Source organism: Gracilinanus agilis, chromosome 1 (assembly GCF_016433145.1).
Source record: "Gracilinanus agilis isolate LMUSP501 chromosome 1, AgileGrace, whole genome shotgun sequence".
Lineage (NCBI taxonomy): Eukaryota > Metazoa > Chordata > Mammalia > Didelphimorphia > Didelphidae > Gracilinanus > Gracilinanus agilis.
In genome coordinates this window covers 601,424,278-601,449,291 of record NC_058130.1, presented here as the reverse complement: position 1 = coordinate 601,449,291, position 25,014 = coordinate 601,424,278, and the positions used below count along the sequence as shown (strand labels likewise).

Genomic DNA, 25,014 nt, shown 5'->3' with positions numbered 1-25,014 from the left:
CCCCGGAAGAAGGGAGGGTGGGGAAAAGGAGGTGATGATTTTCTGTTTTTGCTGGCTGAGGAACAAATGTCTCTCTATGGTTGTTAATGTAGCCAACGGAGTGAGGTTTTCAGTCCTAGAAGCTAGCTATTCTGGAGCTTCCTGTCCAGAAATTCTTTGCATTTAAGCCAAATAGAAACTCCACATTTGAAAACATGGTGGTTCTAATATTTGGGATATTCTCTACTCCTTGCATTGGCTCTCCTCCCCTTTCTACCTTTAGTTTAGGTTTTGGGTAGAATTCAGGAATGCCCTTTGAAGTACAGCCCTTGTACTGAATTCCATTCCCTTTTCTCTTAATTAGTGGAAAAATACAGGAGTTCCCTTACAGCCAAAACTACCTCCTGGGCTTAGGGTTAGCCCTCTTAGGGGCTGCAGGTGTGTGTGTGTGTGTGTGTGTGTGTGTGTGTGTGTGTGTGTGTGTGTGTGTGTGTGTTTGGTTGTTATTTTGTTTTCAGTGGGATGGTAGAATTTCATTTAAACATTCTTAACAGAAACCTAGGTGAGAAGCCCAGCCCTTCTTCTCTGATCTGCACTCCACTCTATAATTCTCTTTCTTTGCTAGTATAGAATTAAAAAGTGCCTGGATATGTAATATCTGTGCAAGGGCAAGGCAGGAATTGAGACATCTGGGTGTGAGTGGAGGGTGATGGATTGTTTTTGTTGTCCTGATTTCAGACATTGTTGAAAATTGCTCTTAAGAGGACCTCGGCTTATCTGTCTGAGAACCTGGGGGAGAAGGGAGCAAGGCAGAGCGTGGCCACAGAGGCTGGGCTCATGAGAAATGGGCTCCCCCAAGCAGCTGTGAGGAGGGTTTCCTGGGGAAGAAGTTAAAGGGATGGGGGGTTCCGGGGCCCCTCTGGCCCACCTCACTCTTACCTGTGGAGACCCGACACCCCCCTTCTCCTCCCCCCCCCCCCCCCCCCCGAATGTTCGGCATGTTCCATTCTAAGCCTCTCAAATAGTCAGGCTGTACTCTTGGCAGCCAGGAATTTAATGGATAAGGGATTTGGTGGTGTACGCATCTCTCCAGGCTGGAGAGGGTGAAGCTTTGCTCCCTGTCACACGGCAGGATGGGCTGGGCCAGGCCCAGGAAGATTGGTAGAAGGTTTGTTCACGAGCCTGGCAGGATGGGCAGAAAGAGGCAGCAAAGGCTTCAGAGGCCTAACAATGGGATGAGATTTGGTGACTTTTTATTATTTTGTCACCTCCCTCTAGGCTAGAGAGCGAAGCCCACTTAGCCTGGGGCACATGCAGACAGGGTTGTGGGGTGTGGTTCGGGGCATCCAACTCCCGCTTTGCCCCTTCCCACCTGTGCCGGATAGGGCCAGGAAGCATGGACTTGCAGCTCCATCAGGGAGCTCTGGGTGGGACGGCCGTTGGGCCTTTAGATGAAGGTGCCAGACCAACCCCGAGGCCCACGTGCTGCGCAGATTGTTTGGTTTGGGCTTTCGGGGGAGGATGGCAGAAGAAAGGCCGGGGAGCTTTGCTCAGGCTGCAGGGAGCCACAGATCCAGAGCTAAACGAAGCTCTTCTCCCTGTACTCCGGCACCATCGCTTCCTTCCACTGAATAGTAAATTAGGGTTCAGATGTGAACTGCTGGCCCTTCTCTGTTGTGCAGTTGGTGCTCAGGCCAGCTGTTAACATTCAATTAGCTGAAACACATTCTATTCTGTTAGGCAGTGGCAACAGTTATCATTTTTATTGTCAATCAATTTTTGTTTTCCTCTAGTCTCCCCTGGAGAAGTTCTAATCCAGTGTTTCTGAAAGTAGCTTCTCAGACCTCCAGCCTCCTAGAGAAGACGGTAGAGGGGAAGCCTCGCAGCCCGGCGGGGAACAATAGGCGATGTGCTCCGAGAAGGGGCTCATCGTCGTGTTGTTTGTGACAAACGTCTGGCATTACGGCTGCTTATTTAATTTCATTCAATAGAAGGGGCTGTGTGGCATCCCTGACGTCTTTGCAAAGCTCAGCAATGGGCCCACGAGTGAATTCTCACCAGTGGGAAGTTATTCTTAGCAGAATGCCAGCCAGATCTTTTAAAAAAAAAAAAATTGGATTTCTTCCCAAGGGTCATATTCCACCCTGTAGGCTCAACTTCACCTGGTGGAGCATCTTGGACAGGCTAAGTGGTCGGTGACACGGCGGAACTCGATTCCCTTTTGCGCTGCACCCGGCACCCGTGCAGAGCTTGCTTCCTCGTGTCCAGGCCTCTGGGGGAGCTCTTTCACTCTCAGACGTAGGCCGGTCGGGGCACGGCTTGTGGTGCCCCCCTCCTCTCCTTCCTCCCAAATGCACCTGGGTGGATGCCGTGGGCTAGCGGGCTCCGTGTCGGGAGCTCGCTGCATGACTTCAGAGAAGTCTCAGCTTGGGACCTCGGGGGGGTCCTTGAGAACTTTTCAGGGGAGCCATAAATTCAAAACTTTTCATTAAAATACTATCACGTTGTAATAGGCTAAATGTGAATAGATAGAAACCATAGGAACAAAAGCTTTTGTGGGGAGCCCTCCATTGTTAAAAGCAGACAGAGGAGCTACGACCAGAAAGTTTGCAGAGTCCTGGAGTTGATGGTCTCTTAGTTCCTCTGAAGTGCCAAGTCAGTAATCTGTGACCCACCATCCTGGAATCGTGCGTGTAGCGCCGCCTCGGCCAGTGCTCTGACCTGCCGCCCTGAGGGATAAGCGCTCCGCCTGTGGCCGCTGCTCTCCCCTTCTTCTGCCAGGCCCCATCCGGCCTCCCTCCCTCTTCTCCAGCTCTGCTTCTCTGTCCTCCGCAGCCCTGTTAGGGACAAAGGAGCACCCACTGGCTGCAGAGGATGGAGTGCTGGGCCTGGAGCCAGGAAGACCCGAGTTCAAATGTGGCCTCAGACACTTACTGGCTGTGTGATCCTGGGCAAGTCACTTCTTCCTGTCTGCCTTTGTTCCTCATCTGTCAGATGAGCTAGAGAAGGAAATGACCAACACGCTCCAGGATCCTTGCCAAGAAAACCCCAAAAGAAGTCATGGGAGAGTCAGACAGTCAGACATGACGGTGACAACAGTAATAGCTGCATCCATATAGCTCTTGAAGGTTTGGAAAGAGCTTTACTGCTTTCTCATCTCCTTTGAACCTCCCAAGGCCTGTCTCTGTCCTCTCACCCCCGTTTTACAGAGGAGGCTGCCTGAGGTCCCCAGTGTCGGGCACAGGTAGCCAAGCGCCCGGCCACGAGGCCCGGGACATAGTGCCCCCTGAGAGAGCATCGGGAGGGTCAGCACGGAAGAAGCCTCAGCATTTAGGAAAAGCTTTTGTGAAATCCAGAGCTCTTTATTTCTTAAAAGCTCCACATAGAACTGTTAGGGTGTGGGCTTCAGGGTAGCGGGGGCAACATGACTTGTCCAGGGTTACCCCCCTAGGAAGAGTGTCTGAGATGAGATTTGAACCCAGACCTCCAGGCTGGTGTTCAGGAGCTGCCTGGCCGCCTCCACCAGGGTGCTTAGGAGATGCCGTGTTCTCTTCCCCCTCCGCCTCCTGCATGTGCAGCAGCAGCTGCGTGCCGGCCGGGCTATGGGGTTGGGGCGGAGAGCCAGACAGACACCAAGTCCCTGCTCCGTGGAGGAATGGAACCCAAAGGAGCCAGAGAGGCGGGAGGGAGCTGGCAGGCCGGGGCCCCACGTCTGCGGGGTGCCGCCGGGGCAGGGCGTGTGTCTTCTCACTGAGGCAGGCCCTTTTCTGGTTCTCATTTATGGCGCTCCGTCCGCAGGTAGGGCATGAGGTGAGGGTCGCAGGCAGAGGCCTCATTTGCATGTCAGGTTATTTTTAGAACACATTCATGGAAGGCAATAGCCGCCTCGCCTGCCTTCCTCCACTTAAAGAGCCATTGCCAGACGAGGGTTCAAGAGCGGAGCAGGCCTGGGCCCAGCCGCCTGGGCTTTCTTCCTGAGCAGGATGCCGCGTGGTGCCCGCACTCTTTATGTGCTGCAACCCGAGTGGCGCCCGGGCTGGAGGCTGTGGATTCCTGGAGGAGGGGCTTCCGCCCTGGGCTGGCCTTGCCACAGCCCAGGCTGATCCTCTCTGGGACTAGAGCTTTGTTTTCTGACCATTCCCCCTCAGGCCTCGGCCTGCACATCCCCAGGACTGCAGTCATGGTCGGGGTTTTGGGGGGGGCATTGATTAGGGACACTTTGTCACCCCATTTGGGGTTTTTTGGGTAAAGATACTGGAATGGAATTTCCTTCTGCAGCTCATTTTGCCAATGAGGAAACAGAAGCAAAAGGCAGTGAAGTGACTTGCCCAGGGTCACACCACTAGTAAGTGTCTTAAGGCCAGATTTGGACTCGGGAAGCTTTACTACTATTTAGTCTCTGTGTGATCCAGGTTTCAGTTTCTACCCGTTTTGTTTTTTGTCTGTTAGAGAAGAAGTTTGTGCTGACTGACCCCCGATGTTTCTTCCCTCTAAATTGTCCCACCTGTCAGGGGGCCAAAAGTCGCACGTGCTCCCAAGGCAAGACCGGAGCTGCCCAGTTTAGTTGCTTCTCATGGTGGGGGAAAGGCAGGCCGGGCCAGGGCGAGGTCCAGCCTGTGTCACGGGTCATTTAAGGGAGAGCATCTGCCTAGACGGAGCCCTGGAGAACAACGACTTCACCATTCGCCCCTGAAGAGGAAACACGTTCCAGCAAAGAGCCTGCAAGGCCAGCTGGATAGGGGAAGTCGGGGAAGCTAGCAGAGACGTTCTGCCCACACTTGGAGTGCCTCAGAGTGGAAGCTCCCAGCGCGAACCTGGGCCTATCTGAGGCGATGGAGAAGGAAAGGCTGGGCCGTAGATGTGGCAGGACGGCCACAGGGGCTGCCCCAGCTGCTCTGGGAGCGCACACCCCGGGAGGCTGGAAGGAGCTGCCGAGGGATCCTTCTGGCCATTCCGGAAAGCTCCTGCGCTCAGCACACCTCCCGAGCAGCGCTGGCACGTGAGAGGACAGGAGCCTGCGTGGAGGCGCCCAGGAGAGTCAAGCATCAGAGCTGTGTGTTAAACACTGAAGAGGTGATTCCAGAGAAACCGCAGGAGCAGAACCAGGAAGACACCCACAGTTCTGAAAGAATTCCAAATGGAGCAGCCGCAGTCCTGATTCCTCTGACATGTGATGGACGAAGGTCCCAAACCGGACACCTTTCTTTGGCCCAGAGCCATTATGGGCTTTGGCTTTGCGTGACTTCTCCTTAGAAAGAGAATGTGGGCAAGAGGGGCGAGAATGGGGGGCCCACATGGAAAATGGGGATTTGTCTCTGTTAATCAGCCAATGGGTGGATAAAGTGTAAAACTGTTCTGAGAGCGCCCCAGGGGAGGCAGGGGACTTAGAAGGGAGGCTGAGGCTGAGGCAGACAAGAGAGGTGAGGGCCCTGGAGAACACAGCTAGTTCCTGAGACTGCCCTTGGGTGTCGCCCAGGGCCAGGCGTGGGGATGCCGGCCCAAAGGCCAGAGTGGGAGGAATGGAGAGATGGATTGTTCGCCCCAGATTTCTGGCGCGTTCTGGCCTGCAAACACTTAGAAGGGGGTGTGCATGCCAGCGGTGCTAGAACCCAGACAGGCTGCACGGTAAATGGTCAAAGGAAGATAAAGATTTGCTGTGTTTGCAGGCAGAATGGGGAGAGCTCAGGAGTCTTCACTCTGCCGGGAGGACCTAAAAGCATCCCCTGGCCACCAGGGGAGGGGGCGGGCAGGCAGAGAAAGCTCCACTTGTATGGCTGGCACTCGCGGCAGAGGCCCGAGGCATCGGCTCCCATCGCCGTGCCACTATGCAAGGATCCTGAAATGGGGGGTTGTCTTTTGACTCTTAGAAATTAACCTCCATCCATGTGCCCAAGTGGGTACCTGGACTCGTACTGATTATCTATATATAATCGCCCTTTGACTCCTCTTTTAGAGGTCTGAACATGAAACAGGAAGTTTGGCAGCAGGGGTGGGAAGGACTGTTGGGAGGCCCTCATCCCCAGGGCACCAAAGAAAAGTAGCTGTTGCTAATGTATGGTGTCCCCTTTGAGTTATGTGAATGGGTGCCCATTGTACACCCATCCATCCTCCTAGGCTTGTTTTACCTTTGAATGGCCAGCAGTAAGATAAGGAGCCCCAGCCTAAGGGCGCCACATAAAATACAAGAAGCCCAGAAAACATGCCAAGTTTTGGCTGAAACACCTCCTGAGGTCAGTCCCAAAGCAGCCAGAGCGAGGCTGCATCCTGCACTGTTACAGCCTGTCATTTTGTCTTTTTCCAAGTGTTCAAAGAACAGGCTTGCCATTCCTTTTTAAGGTAAGGCCTGGAGCTTCGTCCTGCCTTAGGGGAAAGCGTAGGCCACCTCAGGGCAGATAACAGTGGTCAGCCTTCCAGAGTCTGGCAGGATTGTTCTCTGCCTTTCTTAGGCCGGAGTCCTATCCCCGTTTCTGTTTACAAGCCATTTTGCCACAGGTTCTGTGGGGCTCCTTTGGCAATGGCCTTTGATAGCACTGCTTTCTGGAGGCACTGATGTGTGCTCCCATACACTCACTGCCTTTGCTCCTGATTTTAAGGTGCTTTGGCCAAGGAAATAAGGGGAAGGGGCAAGATCTTCCCAGAGAGTTTTAATTTCATCCTCTCCTTTTTGTCTCAAACAGGAACAGATTATCAGTCTGGTCAATCAGATTTGTGGGAAAGTATCTGGGAAAAATGGCAGCATTGAGAACTGTATCAGCAAGCCTACACCAAAAAGAGGACCCCGCAAGAGAGCAACAGTTGACGTGCCATCATCTAGGCTTTCATCCTCCAGTTCATCCAAAAGTGCTTCAAGTTCATCATGAAGATGCCAACACTCATTGTCAATTTATATATATTTTTTTGTAATTATTATATCCTAGTTTGGAGTACTTGCTGTAGAATACAAGCTGTCTTTGCACTAGCTCTAAAGAAGATTTTCTTCTGGTTTTAGAGAACTAATTTTGTTTTAGCATTAAATTGTTGAAATTTTTTTTGTACTTAGATAGCTAGATACTGCAGTTGGATTTTTGGAAACTGCCGTATATTCACTGTTTTAAAACCCTTGAGGGGGCTGAGATATTAATTTGTTATCACCCCTCTGGCTAAGCAAAAGCCTTTTTTTGTTTGTTTTTTGTTGTTGTTGGATTGGTTTTGTTTTCTTGGTTTTGTTTTGGTGGGGTTGTTACATTTTTTTTTTTTTTTTTGCGGGGGATTTTGTTTTTTTTTTTTTTTTTTTTTTGTGACTGTGGGGGGGGGAAAGACTTTTAACCCATTTTTAAATAGGTTGAAATTTGATGTATTTTATAATTTGTTCTCCAGACATGTGAGCAGATTTTCTAGAGAGAAAGGGGGTAGGAGACAAAAAAAAAACTTGAAAGAAGAAGTTGCTTTACTTTGGCTGTCTTTTCTTCTGTCATGTGCAAGATGAGTTTTGTAATTTTCTTCTTTTAATTGGAAGATGCCCATTCTTTTTCTTTGGGAGGTTATGGCAGCTGAAGGTGGATTTTGTTTCCTAACCATAGGCAAAAGGATGAGATTTGGAGTGACGAGGTTCTTTTACCAGCACATCACTATGCATCTGTTTAAGGAAAAAAAGAGAGAGAGAGAGAAAGAGAAGAAAGACTGCCTACCTTGGAGGGGTCATGTGAGGGAAAACTGTGCCTGATTTCATTAGGAAATCCATTCTGTTATTTTTTTGGTGCTGTTGGCTACTTTATCAAAAAACAAAACAAAAAAAACCACAAAAAAACAACCCTTCAATAGCATCCTTACAAGAAAAAAAAAAAGGAAAAAAAATGATTGAAGCCCTAAGTGCTTCTTTGTCATAGACGTGCAATCTTTCTGACATTCCATTTTCATCCCACGGCTATTGTTGTTTCCCATCTTTACACAAGTCAGCATTAATCCTTTCTTTTTGAAGTTGTTTCATTTCTGTGATCACATTTAGAGCCACTAGGAGGTCTGCATAGTTGTTTTTGAATGTGAAAATGCATCTACGCTCATCTTGTCTATTTTTTTTCCTCTATGTTGTAATAAAACAGAACAAAACACACACACGCGCACACACACAAACACACACAAACACACACAAGAAATCCCATCCCTTTTTGTACATATGCCTGTAAATTGTTTTAAATACTTGAGCCTTTTTTCTCGGTGGGGAGGGTGGGAAGGGCGGCAAAGGGACAAGATGAAGAAAAAGCCTTACGTTTCCGTTTCTTCATCGGTTGGATTGGACTGGATGCTTACAGGGTTTTTCTTGTAACATTTATATAAGTGCTGCTTACTTCACTGAACAACAACAAAAATCATAATGGAGTAGCTGTCGCCCTCTTCTGGTTGTGTGTACAGTCTGTGTGGAATAAAGAAGGGAAACTTTTCACAAGCTGTCCTTTGTTTCATAATTGAGTTCAACAAGACCGTAGCTACCCACCTCACACCGAGCTTGCCAGTGAGGACTTGTCAGGGAGCCCTAGCATACAATTTGTTGGTTGTTGTTGCAGAAGACTGAACTGTTTTTTGGAATATTGAACAATAACATAAACAAGTCACGTGTTTTCCAATGTGGTTGTCCGGTTTTTATGGCCTTGCTGTGTACTTTCCCCTCTTTTTGACAGTAAACTTCTGACTATGGCTTACAGTTGGACATTTAATTTATTAGCGCTGCTCTGCTCTCTTTCCTTGGAAGGAAAGACTTCATTGTTGTTTATTGCCAGTTTTTTTGTTTACTTTTCAGGTTTGTACTACAAGGTTTAATAATAAAAACAAGTTTTTTGGACATTTGTCTGTCTTGTGGAAGATGAGTGAGTGGAACAAGCTCTTTCTTGCCTGAGGGAGGGGTGCTGCCCCATCCCTGGCACTCTTCCCCTGGTGATCCGTGGTAGGAAATTAGAAATCAGAGAGAAGAGCAGCCCTGGCTTTATTCTCAGGATCCTAGTTGTTGTTTTAAAGTCCAGTTTTTTCTCACAGCCTGTGAGGTGCCCGCAAAAGGCAAAATGTGTGGTGCCTGTTGTGAGCCATGACAGTTAGACCAAGGCTCGGGGAGGCTTGTGGGGTCGCTCCTGACTTCTTTGGTATCTCCCCCACTCTCCTGCTGTCGCTCTGCGTCCTTTGAATCCATTTCTTTCCCATTTGTTTTCCTTTAATGAGCTGTGCCGTTCCCCTCCCTCCCCCAGCAGCACAGGTACAAGCTGGAAGCCTCGTTTCCCTCGGGCCTAGAAATTATTAAGTTCAAGGTTGCTAGTTTTAGAACCACCATCATCTTAGGCAGTTGTTTCCCACTACTTTTTTTTTTTTTTTTTTCCTCACCAAAGGAGTCAAGGCGATAGAGGGTCTCTGGCTTTAGATCCAAGTCTGTTCCTTTGGGCCCTTTTCTGCTGATCTTTTGGTACATGGTGATTATACAGCATTGTTTGGTAGGAAAGTAGAATGGGGGGACTGTCAAATCTTATTTTATTTTGAACTGAGAGCATCTTATTTAGGAATTTTTCAAATTCCCTCTGAGCAAGAGTGGCCAACCACTGGTTTTCTATGAGCCACTGAGCAGAGCAGAACTGACGTTTTTCCAGGTTCCTTTCACTCGGCATGAATTAGGTGCCACCTACTTTCCTTTGAAAGTGATTGATAGACTTTAGGCTTACTGAAAGGAATAATCTTTTGCTTTTAAGCCACTATGGGAATTAGGTATAACAAACAAAGAAAAACAGGACTAAGATCTTCAGAATTTATCTGCTGTACAAAGTTTAATAATGCTCAAATTTTATTGTCAGAGAAAACTGTGCTTTTAGGCAACTCCCACTTATTATTGGCAATTTAATAAAAGTCTAGTATCCCCATAAAACAAACGACTTCAGGCAGGCAATCTGATCCAGGCTTGAGCTGTCTTCATTGAAATACTGTGTAGTTATCCCATGAAGGCTAGGCTTCAATGGCATTTAGGAGTCACTTTCCTCACTGACATCTGAGCCAGCCTTCATGGTAGCCAGAGCAGTATCCACTTGGACTTCTTCCTCATCAGACTGAACCACAGGGGACTCTCCACTTTCACTATTCTCCTGGGTGGCAGAGTCAGCGCACACTGAGGAGAATGAAGACAGTTTGCTTCTAGAGGCAGAGCGGTTGGGAACCTCGAGGCTTATTTCGTTCTGACAGGTGCTGGGATCAGGCCCTGCAGAAAGGACAGGAGAAGAGGACATCACAAGCCTTCCCCGGGGGAGGAGGCCTCTCTAGGAGCGGGATGGTGCCAAAGGCCGGCCTCCCACCCATCATCTAGTTGCCACTTGGCACTTAGCTGGGACAGTAACGTGTTTGTGGAAAGTTTTCACGTTTGGTTTTTATGCAGTATATAGAAGGTGACATGACTCCCTGCTCCTGTTGGGCGATGGGTGGGAGGGGGGGGCGGGGCTGGTGTTTTCCCTATTTCACCGCAGAGCTAAGGGGTCGGCCACAGGCCCCACCGCTAGTAATAAGGGCTTTGGATTCAAGGCCTAGCATTCTCCCACAAAGAATGCTCAGCTTGCCTTTTAAAAAACAGTAATAAAATTCCTAAATGTTCTTTTTTTCTACTATGAACTTTAAAATCAACTTCAGCCATTTTTTTTCCCTACAGCTTTGAATCAGAGTAAAAAGTTGCCTTATGCCACCCAGCAAAGAAATAGAAACTTGAGTCGCTGGGAAATTTATAAAACGTTTCCAATCTAGAACTGGATTAAGAGCTTCAGAGCCCCTCTGGACTTCTTTTTAATAACCAAGTGTCTTTAAGGTACTTTTCTCAAGCCGTGGCCCCTGTACTAATGACCTCATTAAGCCCAGGGAAGGAACACTAGTGCGTAGACTGTGCTCACTGGTGAGTAGTTTGAGACATGTATTGAGGTTGTTACAAATATGTCATGTTGGGGCAGCTGGGTACCTCAGTGGATGGAGAGGCAGACCCAGAGAAGGGAGGGCCTTCTATTAAAAATACTTCTATGTAGATTAAGTGCAAAGACAAATATCGAGGTGGGTGGGGGGAGTGTTTTGCCTTCATTTCCTGGTGCCAGCATCTTATGGATGAGAACAAATGGCTGAACATGCTAAGCCACCATCAGTCAGGTAAGTGAATGCAGTCAGACTCCACTTCCTGGGGACAGGGGAGAAGGTTCAAATTGAAACCAAAGGATCCTTCCTCCACTTGCCTAGCTGTGTATTTTTGTTTTTTTTTTAAACCCTTATCCTTCCCCCTTAAAGAAGAAGAGCAGTAAGGGCCAGGCAATGGGGGTTAAATGACTTGCCCAGGGTCGCCTAGCTTTAAAAAAAAAATTTTTTTTTTGAGAACAATTTTATTTTTTTCATTTTTTATTAAATTAATTTAGAATATTTCTCTATGGTTACATGGTTCATGTTCTTCCCCCTCCCCCCCCCCCCCACTCCTGGAACTGACAAGCATTTCCACTGAGTTATATGTGTGTCATTGTTCAGAACCTATTTCCATATTATTAATATTTGCAATAATGATCATTTAGACCAGTGGTTCCCAAACTTTTTTGGCCTACCATCCCCTTTCCAGAAAAAATATTACTTAGCACACCGCCCCCAAATGCACCTGTGGCCATCACCTCTCCCTGGATCTCTGCAGCACCCACCAGGGGGCGGTGGCGCCCACTTTGGGAATCACTGATTTTAGAGTCTACATATCCCCAATTGTATTCCCATTGAACCATGGGATGAAGCAAATGCTTTCCTTCTGAGTTTCTGCTCCCACCGTTCTCTCTCTGGATGTGGATAGCGTTCTTTCTCAAAGTTCCTCTGGGTTGTCCTGGATCATTGCATTGCTGACCTAGCTAATGTTTTTAAAAGAGAGAGTACCAGACTTAACAAGCAGATTGGGGGGAGGGAGAGTGCGTCATTTCTTCAGTAGAATGAGAATAAAGAGAGGCCCAGGATAATGGACTAGACGCTCCAATCCAGGCTTTGAGGAGTTGTGAATTCTAGTCCAGGCTCTGGAATTCACTAAACTTTGTGACTATGGCAAAGTAAGCTAGCTACTAAGAGTGCCTAAAAATTCATCTACCTTTGCTTCCTTGATTTGCATTCAGAAATGAGTGCATATGAGCTGTGGTGGTGTGCTGCTGCTGACCTTGTTCTCTGGGCACTGGGCCCAGGACTCGGGGAGCTTGTCCATGGTGCTCAATGTAGACAGCTGTTCGGGTCAGTCCCCATTCCTAATTTATTATCTAGCTTCTTAAGTAGTTCATTGGAGAGAGAGAGTGCAGAAACCTTTACACTTGCCTTTTCCTTTGGGAGAAGAATCTAGTATGTATAATATCAGCAGTTAGTTCAAAGTTAGTGTTGGGACAACTGCAATGAATAATTGATTTCATATGCCTTGGGTGCCAAAAGCCAAGGCTGCTATCTTAAAAGTGGAAAATTCACCAAAAAAATAAACTTTTGAAGTAAAAGTATGTGTATGTACACACACATACTTTTACTTCAAAAGTAAAATATATGCATAAAATATATGTATAAAATATATAGTTTTGTTTAGGCAGGACATGCCATAATCATGTCTCAGATCTTACCGAGACCAGGAGAGAGCATGTCTTCCCCTCCTGAGTTCAAAAAGACATCTAGGGCTTCTTGATCAGACATATCCATCAGGTCCATCTGTTCCAGCATATCTACATTTACTTCCATGGATGACATGCTGCCTATGGGCTCTGGAAACAAATAAAAAATGAATTAACCAAAATGACCATTCATGCTGTCACCCTTCCCTTCATAGCAATGTCCTAAAAAAAGCCAACGTGCTCACAAGGGACAATCAAAGATTTCATCTGTTTGGTCAATTAGCAGCGGGACAAGTGAGCATTGGAGCAGAAATATATCTGCTCAGGGGTTTCTGCGAGTTTTATATAAGGAGTGGAAGGACCCAGCTGAATCATAGGGGGCCTTTCTGGAAGCCAGAAACCTATTTCCTATACTTGGTCCTCCCCCCAAAGTTCTCGGTGCAAAACATTGCTTTTTCAATGCAGGAAGAACTAGGCTCATTTACTCCTAAATTCTTTTTTAGATTGGGGCAGGGTTTCTGGCTTCTGGGTTTAACCATTTGTGGTTAGGATTTTCTTAGGTAACAAACTATTAAAAAACCTGGTTTCCAGTTTGGTTTACATAGAAGGACTGAGGCAAGGTTAAATCAGAAAACAAGCTCTGATGGCTCTTGAAGTCAAATTGGACATGGGAAAACACTTATTTATGTCAGGGATTTTTTTAGCTTGGGGTCTGTGAACTTGTATTTAAAAAATCTATATCAAAATATATAATATGTATATACTTGATACCTTTTAATATGTTTTTGCTTTATGCATTTTAAAGCATTCTGAGTGGGGGGGGGGGAGCGTCTATAACTCAAAAAGTTAAGCAGCCCTGGCTTAAGTAATAGCCCTTTCAAAAACATGACCATTTCCCCTCCAAAATTCCAAGAACTGAGTCCATTCATTTGTGCCAATAGAGAAGTAACTTCCCCCAACAACCCCCTCCCCCCCAGAAGAGCTCACCATTGAAAAGCATATTCATTAGAGAATGAGGGGCAGATGGCTCAGTGTAGAGAGCCTGTTATGGGTGCAAGTTGCCATGGCCTCTCATACTTCCTAATTGTGTCACCCTGGGCAAGTCAATTGCCTAGTCTAATGCCTTGGAACTAATACTAAGTTTTGACTCTGAGACAGAAGATAAGGGTTTTGAAAAAGACAGAGTGGAGGAAGGAAAAATAAGAAGAAGGGCACAATGAAAGGCCACATTCATTAGCGACACATTTGTTATGATAGATTTTTAAAAAAAAAATAACTGAAGTCAGAATCTGACAAAATAGCAGCAAATTCATTAAAAAGGTTTACATTTCCATCATCAACCCTAACCGTCTCATTGATCTGAGGTCTAATTTACTACAATTATTACTGCCTATTATTATACTTCATTATTAGGATGTGTGAATTGTAATTATAAAACAGTCATTTAAAGCAGGGGCTCAACCTCAGTGAGAATTTCCACATTACATTTACTATGAAGGCAGTCTTTACTAGAGAAATCTTTATAGAATTATAAATATAATGCCCACCTCCTTTCTTTAGTGCTTGGGACCAGTATAGGAAATCCCCTCTACATCATACTCAGATGAACAACTGCTGTGCCATCCCAGCTACCTAGGTTCATTGACTTCATTCTCCCTCAAGCCTCCTGTCCAGTCAGTTGCCAATTTCTGTTGATTTTCTTGCCACAATCTATCTTGCCTCAACACTGGCTCAAGACCTCTTTACCTTTCACCTGGACTCCTACAACAGCTTCCTACTTAGACCCCCTGCCTCTAGTCTCTCCCTTTTGCAATCTGCCCTACACACAGCCATCCAATTAATATTTCTAAAGCCAAAGATAAGAAGCTCTAGTGCTTCCTCAATGCCTCTAGGATAACATACAAAATTCTTGTTTGGCATTTGAAGCCCATGACCATCTGGATTCAATTTACCTTCCAAGCTATTTCCTCACAATTCCCCTCATGATACTGTACCCCAGCCAACGTGTTGTTCCCCAAACATGACCAATGTCACGACTACTCTGTTCTGGGTCCTTTCCCTTCTGCCCTCTATTATTTCACTTGAAAGCCCTACCCTCTCTCTGCACCTACAGTCTCTCCTCTCCTATTTGCCAATCTAAACATCTAGAATTCAACATACTCAAAACTGAACTCTTCCTAACTTTTCTATTACTCTTCAGGGTACCAACATATTTCTAGTCATCCAGGCTCACCTAGATGTTGCCATCATCCAATCAGCTGTCAAAATCTTATTTCTGTCTTCATGAGATCTCCGTATCCACACTCTTGCCTGGACTATCACAATAGCCTCTTGGTTGTCTCTTCCTACTCCAACTCATTCTTCCTATCACCCTCTCTCACCTTCCCACTTCCCATTCAGTCAACTCCAGTGGTTCCCTACTGCTTCTAGGGTCAAATCTAAAATTCTCTGATGGCCTTTTAAATAAAGTCCTTCCTAACTTGGGTGTCCTCTATGATGCAGCGACCATGACTTGCAAAACTCTCAATGTTTTCCCCAACTCTTGTCCACAGTGGAAATTGCTCCCTCCTCTTCTTTGCTTCTTGGTTTCCTTTAAGTCTTAGCTTAATTCTCACCTTTTTTAAGAAGCCTTTCCCAGTCCTTAGTATGTTCCTTCTGAGACTACTGCCCCTAATTTATCCTCTGTGTGTGTGTTTTGTATAGAATTGTTTGCAGGTCATCTCTCCTATTAGACTGTTAGCTCCTTGAGGGCAGGGAATATTTTTTGCTTTTCCTTGTTACTATTAAAATATTCTTGCTATTAAAATATTCCTGGCACAGACAAAGTGCTTAATACATCCTAGTTGCCTCAAATTCCCTCCCCTCTTCACTCCTTAGAATCCCTAGCGCTATCCAAGCTATGGAAAAGTGCCACCTCTCCCCTAGGCCTTTTCTTATTTGTCTCAGGTACCCACTCTGAAAATTAATTTGTATGTACGTTGGATTCACTTCTTTTTTTGTACAAGTTTTTTCCTCATAAAATTTAAAGCTTCCTGAAAACAGAGGTTGTTATTAATTGTGTTTCTCTTTCCTAGCACTGTGCCTGGCACGGCACATAGATACTCAATAAGTGATTGTTGAATAATTACTTGAATGGTTTAAAAAGAGAGCAATTTGGGTACTAGGCAGGAGGTTATATAAGGAACCCATTACTAGTCCAAAGGCATACTGGAAATTCTCTAAATGACACTTTCACATTCTTTGATTTAATTAACTTAGTTACATGCACCAACTACATTCTACAACCACACAGTTCTCATGTTCCAGTATATATGACATTGAACACATTACCTTTTTCAGGAATTTTGCTTATGAAATGGTCACTACTTATAAAAGCTGTAATATTTCGGCGATCTGAATTAAGAGGTTTTTTTAGGTCCAGTTCATTTTGTCATCCTTTAATTTTGGATCTTTATTATATGAGTAACTCAAACACCTTGCTTTTGATTTTAATAATATATATAAAAACACAGTTACTACAGCATGATATGGTGAAAAAGAACCCTCGAATGGGAGAACAAGACTTAATTTCACCTCAATCACCAACTTACTGTATAATTTGCATAAGTCAATACCTCTCTAAATCCAAGTTTCATCATTTGCAAAACAAGAATTAGATGATCTCAACTTGATCTGCACTGTCTTTAAGTGAGCTCCCCCAACAATATGCCCCTTTGCTCATTTAATCTAGCAACATCTCAGTGTATTCTTTTCCCCCCCTTAAAACCCTTACAGAATTCTGTCCTATTAACAACTGTAAGACAGAGAGGCAAAAAGGATTAAGTGATTTGCTCAGTGTCACATAGCTGGAAAGTACCTAAGGCCAGATTTGATTCAAGGTGTTCTCAACGCCAGCTCTGGTGCTCTGTCCATTGTGCCACTTAGCTGCCCCCTCAGGATATTCTGGGAACCTTCCATACACACCAATTCTTTCAAAAACTACATCCTTAGGAGTCAATCTGGGTATATGTTGGGATAAGGGAATTACAATAATATTTGATCTCCTCTGGTCCTTGTTCCTGGAGTACTTGTTCTTTATAATCAAAATACCCAATATTATGGGATTGTTACACCTTGTACAGGACAAGACACATCAGGTACCCAAGAAATAATTGCTGCTTGATTAGTTTTGCTGTGCCCTTAACTAGTGCTCTGTCTTTATTGCATTCCCTGAAGTCTCCCAGAGTCCCCCTCTCTACTCACATGGTGCAAAGAACCTCCAAGAGTATAAAGCTTCTTCTCATTCTGAGGACTGACTAGCCTAGCTTTTGCTATGGCCTAACTGGTTCTTAAACCCTTTCTCTCTTTTCTCAGTATAAATAGAAGGTTCTATAAATAGCCATCTGAATATAATTTGCCTTGCCTTGTTTCAATTAAAAAATGAATATTGGGGGGGTACAAGGGGGGGGGGCTGAGACATGATTGAAATTCAGCCGTTTTATTTTGTGGTATATGACTAAAATATCTTGTTCAATATGGTGATATATTTTTGGATTATTCCTAATTAATTAAATTTCTTCACATTCAATTTTAGAAATGAAGACTCTTCCCCAAGAAAGGGCAGTCTGTACTGTTAAAGTGAGGACATTTAAAGAATAATAGCAAGCTGATTTTTCAAAGAGATTCATTTGTTCTTTCTGGCTACCCAGAACTGAGGCTTGCCCTAGCTAAAGGTGAATGAAATTTGAAAAATTTGAGAGGTAGCTAGCTGGTGGTGCAGTGGATAGAGCTCTGGGCTCTCAGTGGATCGAATGAGTGAGACCAGAGTTCAAATTTGGCCTCAGATACTAATAGCTATGTTTGGTTCAGTTTCCTCACCTGTAAAATCCGGGATAATAGCATCTCCCTCCCAGAATTGTTGTGATGATCAAATGACATATTTGTAAAATGTTTAACATAGCAGGCACTATATAAATACTAGCTTTTCCCCTCCAATTCCTCCCTCTACCCCCACTCCCATAAAAATCACAAAAGGTCCCTCTAAACTAGAGAATATTAACCAATCCTATCTGATATTTGAGAAAAGTACACCAGATAGCTGGAATCACCCAAAATTAAGTTTTTAAAAACAACAACAACATACAGCTAGATTGTATAGAGCTGACATTTCTATTATTAGTTTGAGTTAGGTGTCACAGAAATGTTCAATAGAAGAGTAAAACCTTTCTGCAGTCTTTCCTTAGGCTGGAATTCTGCTTATGTTCTGGTCTCTGCTCCCTGGACTGGGCAGAGTTGTTCCTGTCATATGATCTAGATGCAAACCCTTAAGGCAAGTAGCACAATTCGCTGCTGGCCAACAGAATTATGTTATCATCACTTCTCTGAAGGAACCAATCTGTCTCATCAGGGAAGAGTCTTTTCAGAGCATTTAGAACAGAACATAAGATGACCACAACACTGTCCAAGGAAGGCCGATGTGATAAAATCTGGTTTTAGCAATGAGCTTCTGATTCTCTCACACTGATCATAATACTGTTTGGACAGAGATTTTACTAAACTTGAAGGTGGAAAATGAGTTCCATTAGAATGGGATGCTTTCCACACTACTTAATGTCTTTCCCTTCCTAAAAATTTATCTTGTATTGTTTATATATATTTAAAACATTTATGTTTGTGTCTTCTTAATAGAATGCCAGGTCCATGAGGGTAGGGAGTTTCATTTTGGATCCTTGTATTACTGGCACACAGTACTTCATAAATGCTAGCTGATTGATTGGCTATAATGGAGAATAAAGGACACATTTGAAATTTCTCCAAATGACCTAACAGTGATACAATAGTGCACTGTTTGCAGAAGACAAATTTGTTTTCTTGACTTCTGTATTTCAAAGCAAACCAATCTACATACCCAGAAACATACTGCAGTGGCATGGGTTATCTTTTATTATGTTAACACAAAACTTTTAAAGTCATGTTAATACTCATGTGATGTCTGTGTTCACTTTCCTTCCTATATGAAGAGACCCTTTGGCCACCATTAAGCCATGTACTTTGAATTGCCTTGACAGATCTGCACCCTCTTGCCTAGTTTTGTGACACTCTCGGAAGAGAACAGGAGGTGGTATGGCTTGATGTCTGTGGCTAGGGAATAGCACAAAGCTTAATGCCACCAGACAGGTGGAAAAATACGGCATATTTTACATGATGTCTTAGACAACGGGCAGTTTTTCCTCCCTGGGGGAAAAGGGTAATCATTTTCTGACAAAATAATTCTTCTTTGAAGAAGAAATATATGGTTTTTCTTAGGCAAAACACGAAGCTTTACCATTATCATCAACAGATAATAATGTTTGTGGGGACAGCTAGATGGCTCAGTAGATTGAAAGTCAGATCTAGAGATGGGAAGTTCTGGGTTCAAATCTGATATCAGCCACATTTCCTAACTGTGTGACCCTGGGCAAGTTTCTTAATCCCCATTGCCTTGCCCTTACCAACCTTCTTCCTTAGAATCAATATACAGTATTGAGTCTAAGATTGAAGGTAAAGAGTTTTTTTAAAACAACCTAATAGATTAAGTTCATCTTTTCTGTAATGAGAAGTTCACAATCTACTTATGGTAGAAGATCCATATTTTCTGTTAAGATTCTTGGGTATTATGAACTGATTGATTTCTTCTGCATCCCTTTCCTTCCACCTTTTGTTCCCATTTCCCCCCTAGATGCCTCCCCCTTGAGTAGGGAGGCATGGTGGAGAGAGGACAGAATGAAAGAGATACATAAAGGAGGTGGGGAAAGAGCATGATGGAAGTTTATAAGAATTATACCAAATGGTAGGGCAACAGAAGCTCAAAAAGCAGGAGAATTTACAGGTAATATTATACTCTTTTTTGTTCTGTTGCCATTTCTACAACTGGTAAATTTCAAAATGACACAAAGAAGGAACTTCAAAAACCATTCTGTCTACTCTATAACCCAAAGGAATTCTCACTATAACACGTCTGAAAAGTAAGTTGTCATCAACACCTGTCTGAAGACTTCCAATGAAGAGGAGCCTCCCAGCTCATTCTACCTTTGGACAGCTATGGTTCTTAGGGAAGACTTTCTTGATTTTATGCCTAACTTTCTTTTTTGTGTGTGCAGTTTTTACATACTGTTCTGCTTCTTCCCTCTAAGGTCGAACAGAATAAATCCATTCCTTTTCCATATGACAGCCCTTGACATGGACTAAATAAAGGCCCTTTTCATCTCAGTTGCTCTCCTCTGTATACTCTTCTAGCTTATCAACATCCTCCAGGCTGGAAACACCACTGGAGATGTGATCTCACAAGGGCAGAAAACAGAGAGACACTCAGTCACTTCTTAGTCCCCAAGTTCTGCCTCTCACAATGTAGCCTAAAGTTGCATTAATTCTTTGGGCTGCCATATCAGACCAGTGACTCACATGGCATTTGCAGTCTTTTCCTCTTCCCCTCCACTCCCAAGATCTTCAGACAAAATGCTGTGTAAACAAGTCATCTCAATCGTACATTTGTGAATTGAATTTTCTGAACCTATATGTAAGACTTCATAATTATTCTTACTGAGTTTTTGCCTTTTAGATTCAATCCAGTAAGCTATCTTGTTATGATCTTTTTGATCCTGTCCTTCAGAACTTAAGCCAGCTTTGTATCACCTGAAAATGTGATAAGGATGTCATCTATGCTTTTATCCAAGTCACTGATAAATATGTTAAACGGCACAGAGCCAAGTAGAGATCCCTTGTATACTTCACAAGAGACTGTTTACCATGTTGACATTGAACAATTAACAACTATTCTTTGAGTCCAGCCATTCAACTAGTTTTGAATTTAACTAATTATATTATCATCTAATTTTATTATTGTTAGCATGTGGGGTAGAAGTGTCTAGCCTTCCTGGCTCCAGCCCACAAATTCAAAGTAAACCTCTGCTGTTTCCTGTCACTGGACTATTTTACCTGGCAGGGAGTTCATAAATGAGTTTTCTGGAAGAGAAATGAAAATATCTTAAAAGCTCCACTGGGCAGTTAAATTTTCTTCCATTTTTAAAGTCTAGAGACTTTCTAGGCAATGCCAGAAAGTAGCTCTAGGCCAATATGATGAATATTTGAATAATCTTATATGTTTAACAATGGACTCAGATATTAAATGGCTCTGTTCCCAATCCCTCCCTGGGGGCGTCAAGAGCATGAGATACACAGACACACACATCTATGGGTTGAAAAATGTCCAAACTTGCCTCGTCGATCAGCTATCTGCAGATAGCCTGTAGAAAGATATTGTTCCATGTCCTGCTGGAAGGCTTCTTCAAAGAATTTCTGGCGTTCCTTTAATTTCAGCTGTTGGCTGTGTTCCATATCTAGCACCTTCTGAGTATGCTCTGCATCTAGCTCAGCTGAGAAAGAAAAAAGAACGTGACTTCAGGGAGGGCTTTGATAAAGGCGAGGAATAGAAAATCACTGCCAACTTAACTTGAAAAAGGGTCTGATGCCTGCAGATGGAAACCTAGGTCCAGTCCAACTGGCTATGCTCTATGATGGTGGTGGTAGTGGTATTATTCACATCCAGGCCAGAAATCTTACTATCTCACCTGGAAATGCTACCTAAGACTGATGACAGTGCATTCCTGATTGCCTCATTTATCTGTAAATAAATATCGACTGAAGCAGCAAGTGTTCCCTGTATTTAGGGGTCTGATTCTGACAGTGAAGGGCAACACCATCCTTTGTGACATCAGTCTGATGAAGCTGGGTTAAATCCCCTCCTTGCATCTCACTCCTCCCCAGGAAAGTAAGTGAGGGGCATTACTTTTTCTGTTTGATGAGGCATTGAACACTTAATAATAAACACACTTCACTGATTATAATCCATTGTAATGTTATAGCACTGTTTAGGACACATGACCCTACGGACCCAGTTTAGATACATGGGCAGGGCACTTTAATAAAACAAACAAGTACTAAGCACCTACCTTGTGCAAGACACTAATGTAAGGTGCTGTAGACACAAAGGCAAAAATATCTTAAAGAATCTTATATTCTAATAGTGGGGGTGGGAGAGATGGACAGAGAAGTATGAAATCTTGTGGTCCCACTTCAGAATCAGGATTGTAGGATCATATATTATTTAGAACTGGAAAGGATCTTTGAGGTAAGATGATTGAGTCCAGCAGCTTCATTCACAGTCACATTGCTAGTAAATGACAGAGACAGGATCTGAACTATCTTTCCAGACTCCAAATCCAATATTCTCTGAACAGGGGTACCCTCTAAATTTGAGGATAGGTTAGGGATATCAGACAAGGCCTGTTATTTGTTTATTTTTAAGTATCCTTGTAAGTAGCTAAAGATTTTTTGGGGGAGAGGGAGCATCCAGGACTTGTGATTTCATTAGAGTAGAGAATTCCCAGTCAGTAAATTCCCTATACCAGTGCAGATAAGCAAAATTCTGCAACTAACAGTCTTACAGAGATGTCTACACCACTAAGAGGTTATGTGACTATCTTAGGATCACACAGCCAGCATGTGGCAGAGGAAGGACATAAACTCAGGATGCCCAGTTGCTTTTCTGACCTATAAATACTTTGTACTTGCTTAACCCTTCCCCCAAGAAGCATCAAGGAAGGAAAATGAATAAAATTGCATTTCCTATGATTCACCAGCAAGCACAAGTCACTGCTCACCCTCAGCAAGCTGATAATTTTATATTGCTTTAAAGTCACAGATTCCTAAAACGTTTATACTCCAAATTTGTATGTAATTACTCATCTATTCATCCTTTCAAAATTCCACAGAAATATTTTTTTACCTCTGGCAGGCTAATAAAGTGGTTGAGTTCTCTCTTGGAATGTTTTAAAATACAGTAAAATAAAATACATAGGATTGCAAAAGAAACTAGTTAAATTGAAATAAATACATAATTTTTTCTGTCCAAGTTCATGGAAATACAATTACAAAAACAAAATTAACTGTTCATAGATCTTCGGGTTATGAGAACTCCTGTGCAGTGTCTATGCAGATTCCTAATGTGGCTTGAATCTAGTAATATGTATATAGCAACCTGGGTTGTGTGCTAGAATAACATAATTACTGACATTCTGTCCTTACCTCTGTCATTCCAAAACATCTCATTGTGAAATAAGTAGAGAATTTCTAAACTGAGAGGCTAAGACACTAAAAAGAATTCTAAATAAAGAAAGCTAGCTCATCTGCAAAAAGGGCCATCGAAAAAGTAATTGATTATAAGGCATGACTATAAAATAATGTGACGGATTAACAAAAATGTTCAAATGAGTATTGCTATTTGAGAGACTATTCTTATTTCAACAATTAATCATATCTATCTCTTCATTATGGTCTAGTCTTTTCAAAGGAGACAGTGGGAAAGAAAGAAGATATATTTTTCAAAAATAATTGTTATTGCTCATTGTGCAATATCAACTATATTTGAAAATTAATGTTCATAATTGGACTAAAGATTCATTTAAAAGAGAAACTGATTATTACTATATTAATAGAATCTTGAAAAAGTAACAGCTGGTGAGAAGATTCCATCACTGCCAAATAGATGACTCAAGTCTGTGCATGTGCCTATGCCTAGAGATTATTTGAATACATATATATCACACATATACACATATATACATACATATAACTTTATATGGCAAGAAACATATACTAAAACCACATATAAAGGTGCTGTCGATCAGATGAAATTGGCCAGAAAGGATAACTGACTCCTTTTACGAGTATATATTTGTAAAGAACAAGCTTGTGGCTCGTAGTTGTTAAGACCCAATTGCTGCCAATAAAAAGGGCTTGTTAATTGTTAATTGTTATTACAGGACAGGAATTTTCTAACTTTCTTATCTTGTGATAAGACACTAAACTATCTTTCCTTTCTTGAGAGCTCTATAAGTCCATCTTTAGAACCCTATGTCCCCCAGCTCACCAAATATGACTAGACTACACAGCATAGACATTTAATTGCTGGGTATTTAAGGATAAGTTCTTCTTCAGGCACTATTCTGCCTCCATCCAGCTTAAGCAGCTGTTAAGAGCTCTAAAGCTCAGGTATCTGGGAAACTCTTGGAATTTCTCCTGCTCCCACAAGAAGTGTTAATTTTCAGTCTGAGAAACACTCCATTTGGTAGCTGTACAATGCCCATCTTGTGCATCCCCCCAGACTTGTACAAGTTCATGTGTACCTCACTTTATGGAATCATTTTCACTGCAATAAGGATTCTGCCTACTTAAAAAGAACCAATTGGCTAAGTTTTATTGTAAAGGGAATAATCAACCTAGCTGATTGCAGTGTATTATATTACATGCTTATTATATTAGGGGATAAAAGACAGAGGAACTGAGCCTGACTGCCAGTACTTTTTGAACTTACACATTTCTTAATCTGGTCAGATATTGCAGGTACCATCAAATGATATTTTTAAAAAATGGCATTTATTAAAAATGCTAGCAAATATAAGTTTGTGCTTCATTCAGTACTTCAGGTTTTCCGTCTCCTCTCCTCTCCCTTCCCCTCCTCCCCCCAGGACTGCAAATCTTCCACACCATAGCAGATGGTCCTTTGTGAGCTGACAGGATGAAAAAAGTTGTCAAGTGATAGCCAACCTTTTGGCTATGAGTTTCTCCAAACTTAGTGAGGTTGCATTTGAAGACAGATAAAATCTTTCATCAGCTCATACTTTTCTAATTTAAGAAGGTAGAACCGGTAAGAGCCTGAGCTCAACTGGTACTTCCCCTCCCTTCATCCTTACCCCACCCCCCCTCCCCAGTACTTAAGGGGTCAGCTCTATAGTAGGAGACAGCATCCGAGGGGGGCTTTAGTAGGGAATATAGATTTAATGTTCTAAAATAGTGATAACACATAGAATCACAGTCACTAAAATTCTGTTTATTACCTTATTAAATGAACAATAGCAGCGTATCTGTATGGTATTTTTTTTCATTAATGGAAGTGTAAAAAACCTAATATTTTTCAACTGAACACAGGTACAACCTTAAGTGTATGCTCCAGAATGTTTAACTTAGAAAGGACTAAAGGGTGGGATCAGAGAGTTATCTTCTAATATTTGAAGGGCTATCTTGTGGAAGGAGAAATTAATACTGCTTATCCCTAGAGCAAGGGTTCTTAACAGAGGCTCCATGAACATTTTTTTAAAACCTTTATTTTCTGTCTTAGAATTACTATTAAGTGTCAGTTCCAAGGTAGAACAGTGCTAAGGGATAGGCAATGTCAGAAATGTGTCAGGCCAATTTTGATTCTAGGACCTCACAACCCCAGGCATGAACTTTAAAAAATTCCTTCCAATTACAAAGAAAACCAATTATATTAAGATACAGTTATAAGGTTTTCTTTGTAATTTTATGTATTTTATTCTACACATTAAAAAATATTCTGAGAAAGGATCCATAGGCTTCTCCAGCCTGACAGGATCTGTAA

General features: G+C 43.2%; 2 protein-coding genes across 2 annotated transcripts in view; one reads left to right on the top strand and one right to left on the bottom strand.

Annotated features, from left to right (window-relative positions):
• JARID2 (jumonji and AT-rich interaction domain containing 2) overlaps positions 1 to 7,203 on the top strand; it is a 192,798-nt gene extending 185,595 nt beyond the window's left edge. The window contains exon 17 of the mRNA XM_044667633.1: positions 6,657 to 7,203. Coding sequence (XP_044523568.1) covers positions 6,657 to 6,839 — 183 coding nt within the window. The 3' untranslated portion in view covers positions 6,840 to 7,203. The remainder of the gene's footprint in view (positions 1 to 6,656) is intronic.
• A 2,529-nt stretch (positions 7,204 to 9,732) lies between these two features.
• DTNBP1 (dystrobrevin binding protein 1) overlaps positions 9,733 to 25,014 on the bottom strand; it is a 233,911-nt gene continuing 218,629 nt past the window's right edge. Inside the window, exons 12-14 of the mRNA XM_044667645.1 lie at positions 20,795 to 20,950; positions 12,573 to 12,710; positions 9,733 to 10,183 (exon numbers count right to left, since the gene is read on the bottom strand). Of these exons, the coding sequence (XP_044523580.1) occupies positions 9,951 to 10,183; positions 12,573 to 12,710; positions 20,795 to 20,950 (527 nt within the window). The 3' untranslated portion in view covers positions 9,733 to 9,950. The remainder of the gene's footprint in view (positions 10,184 to 12,572; positions 12,711 to 20,794; positions 20,951 to 25,014) is intronic.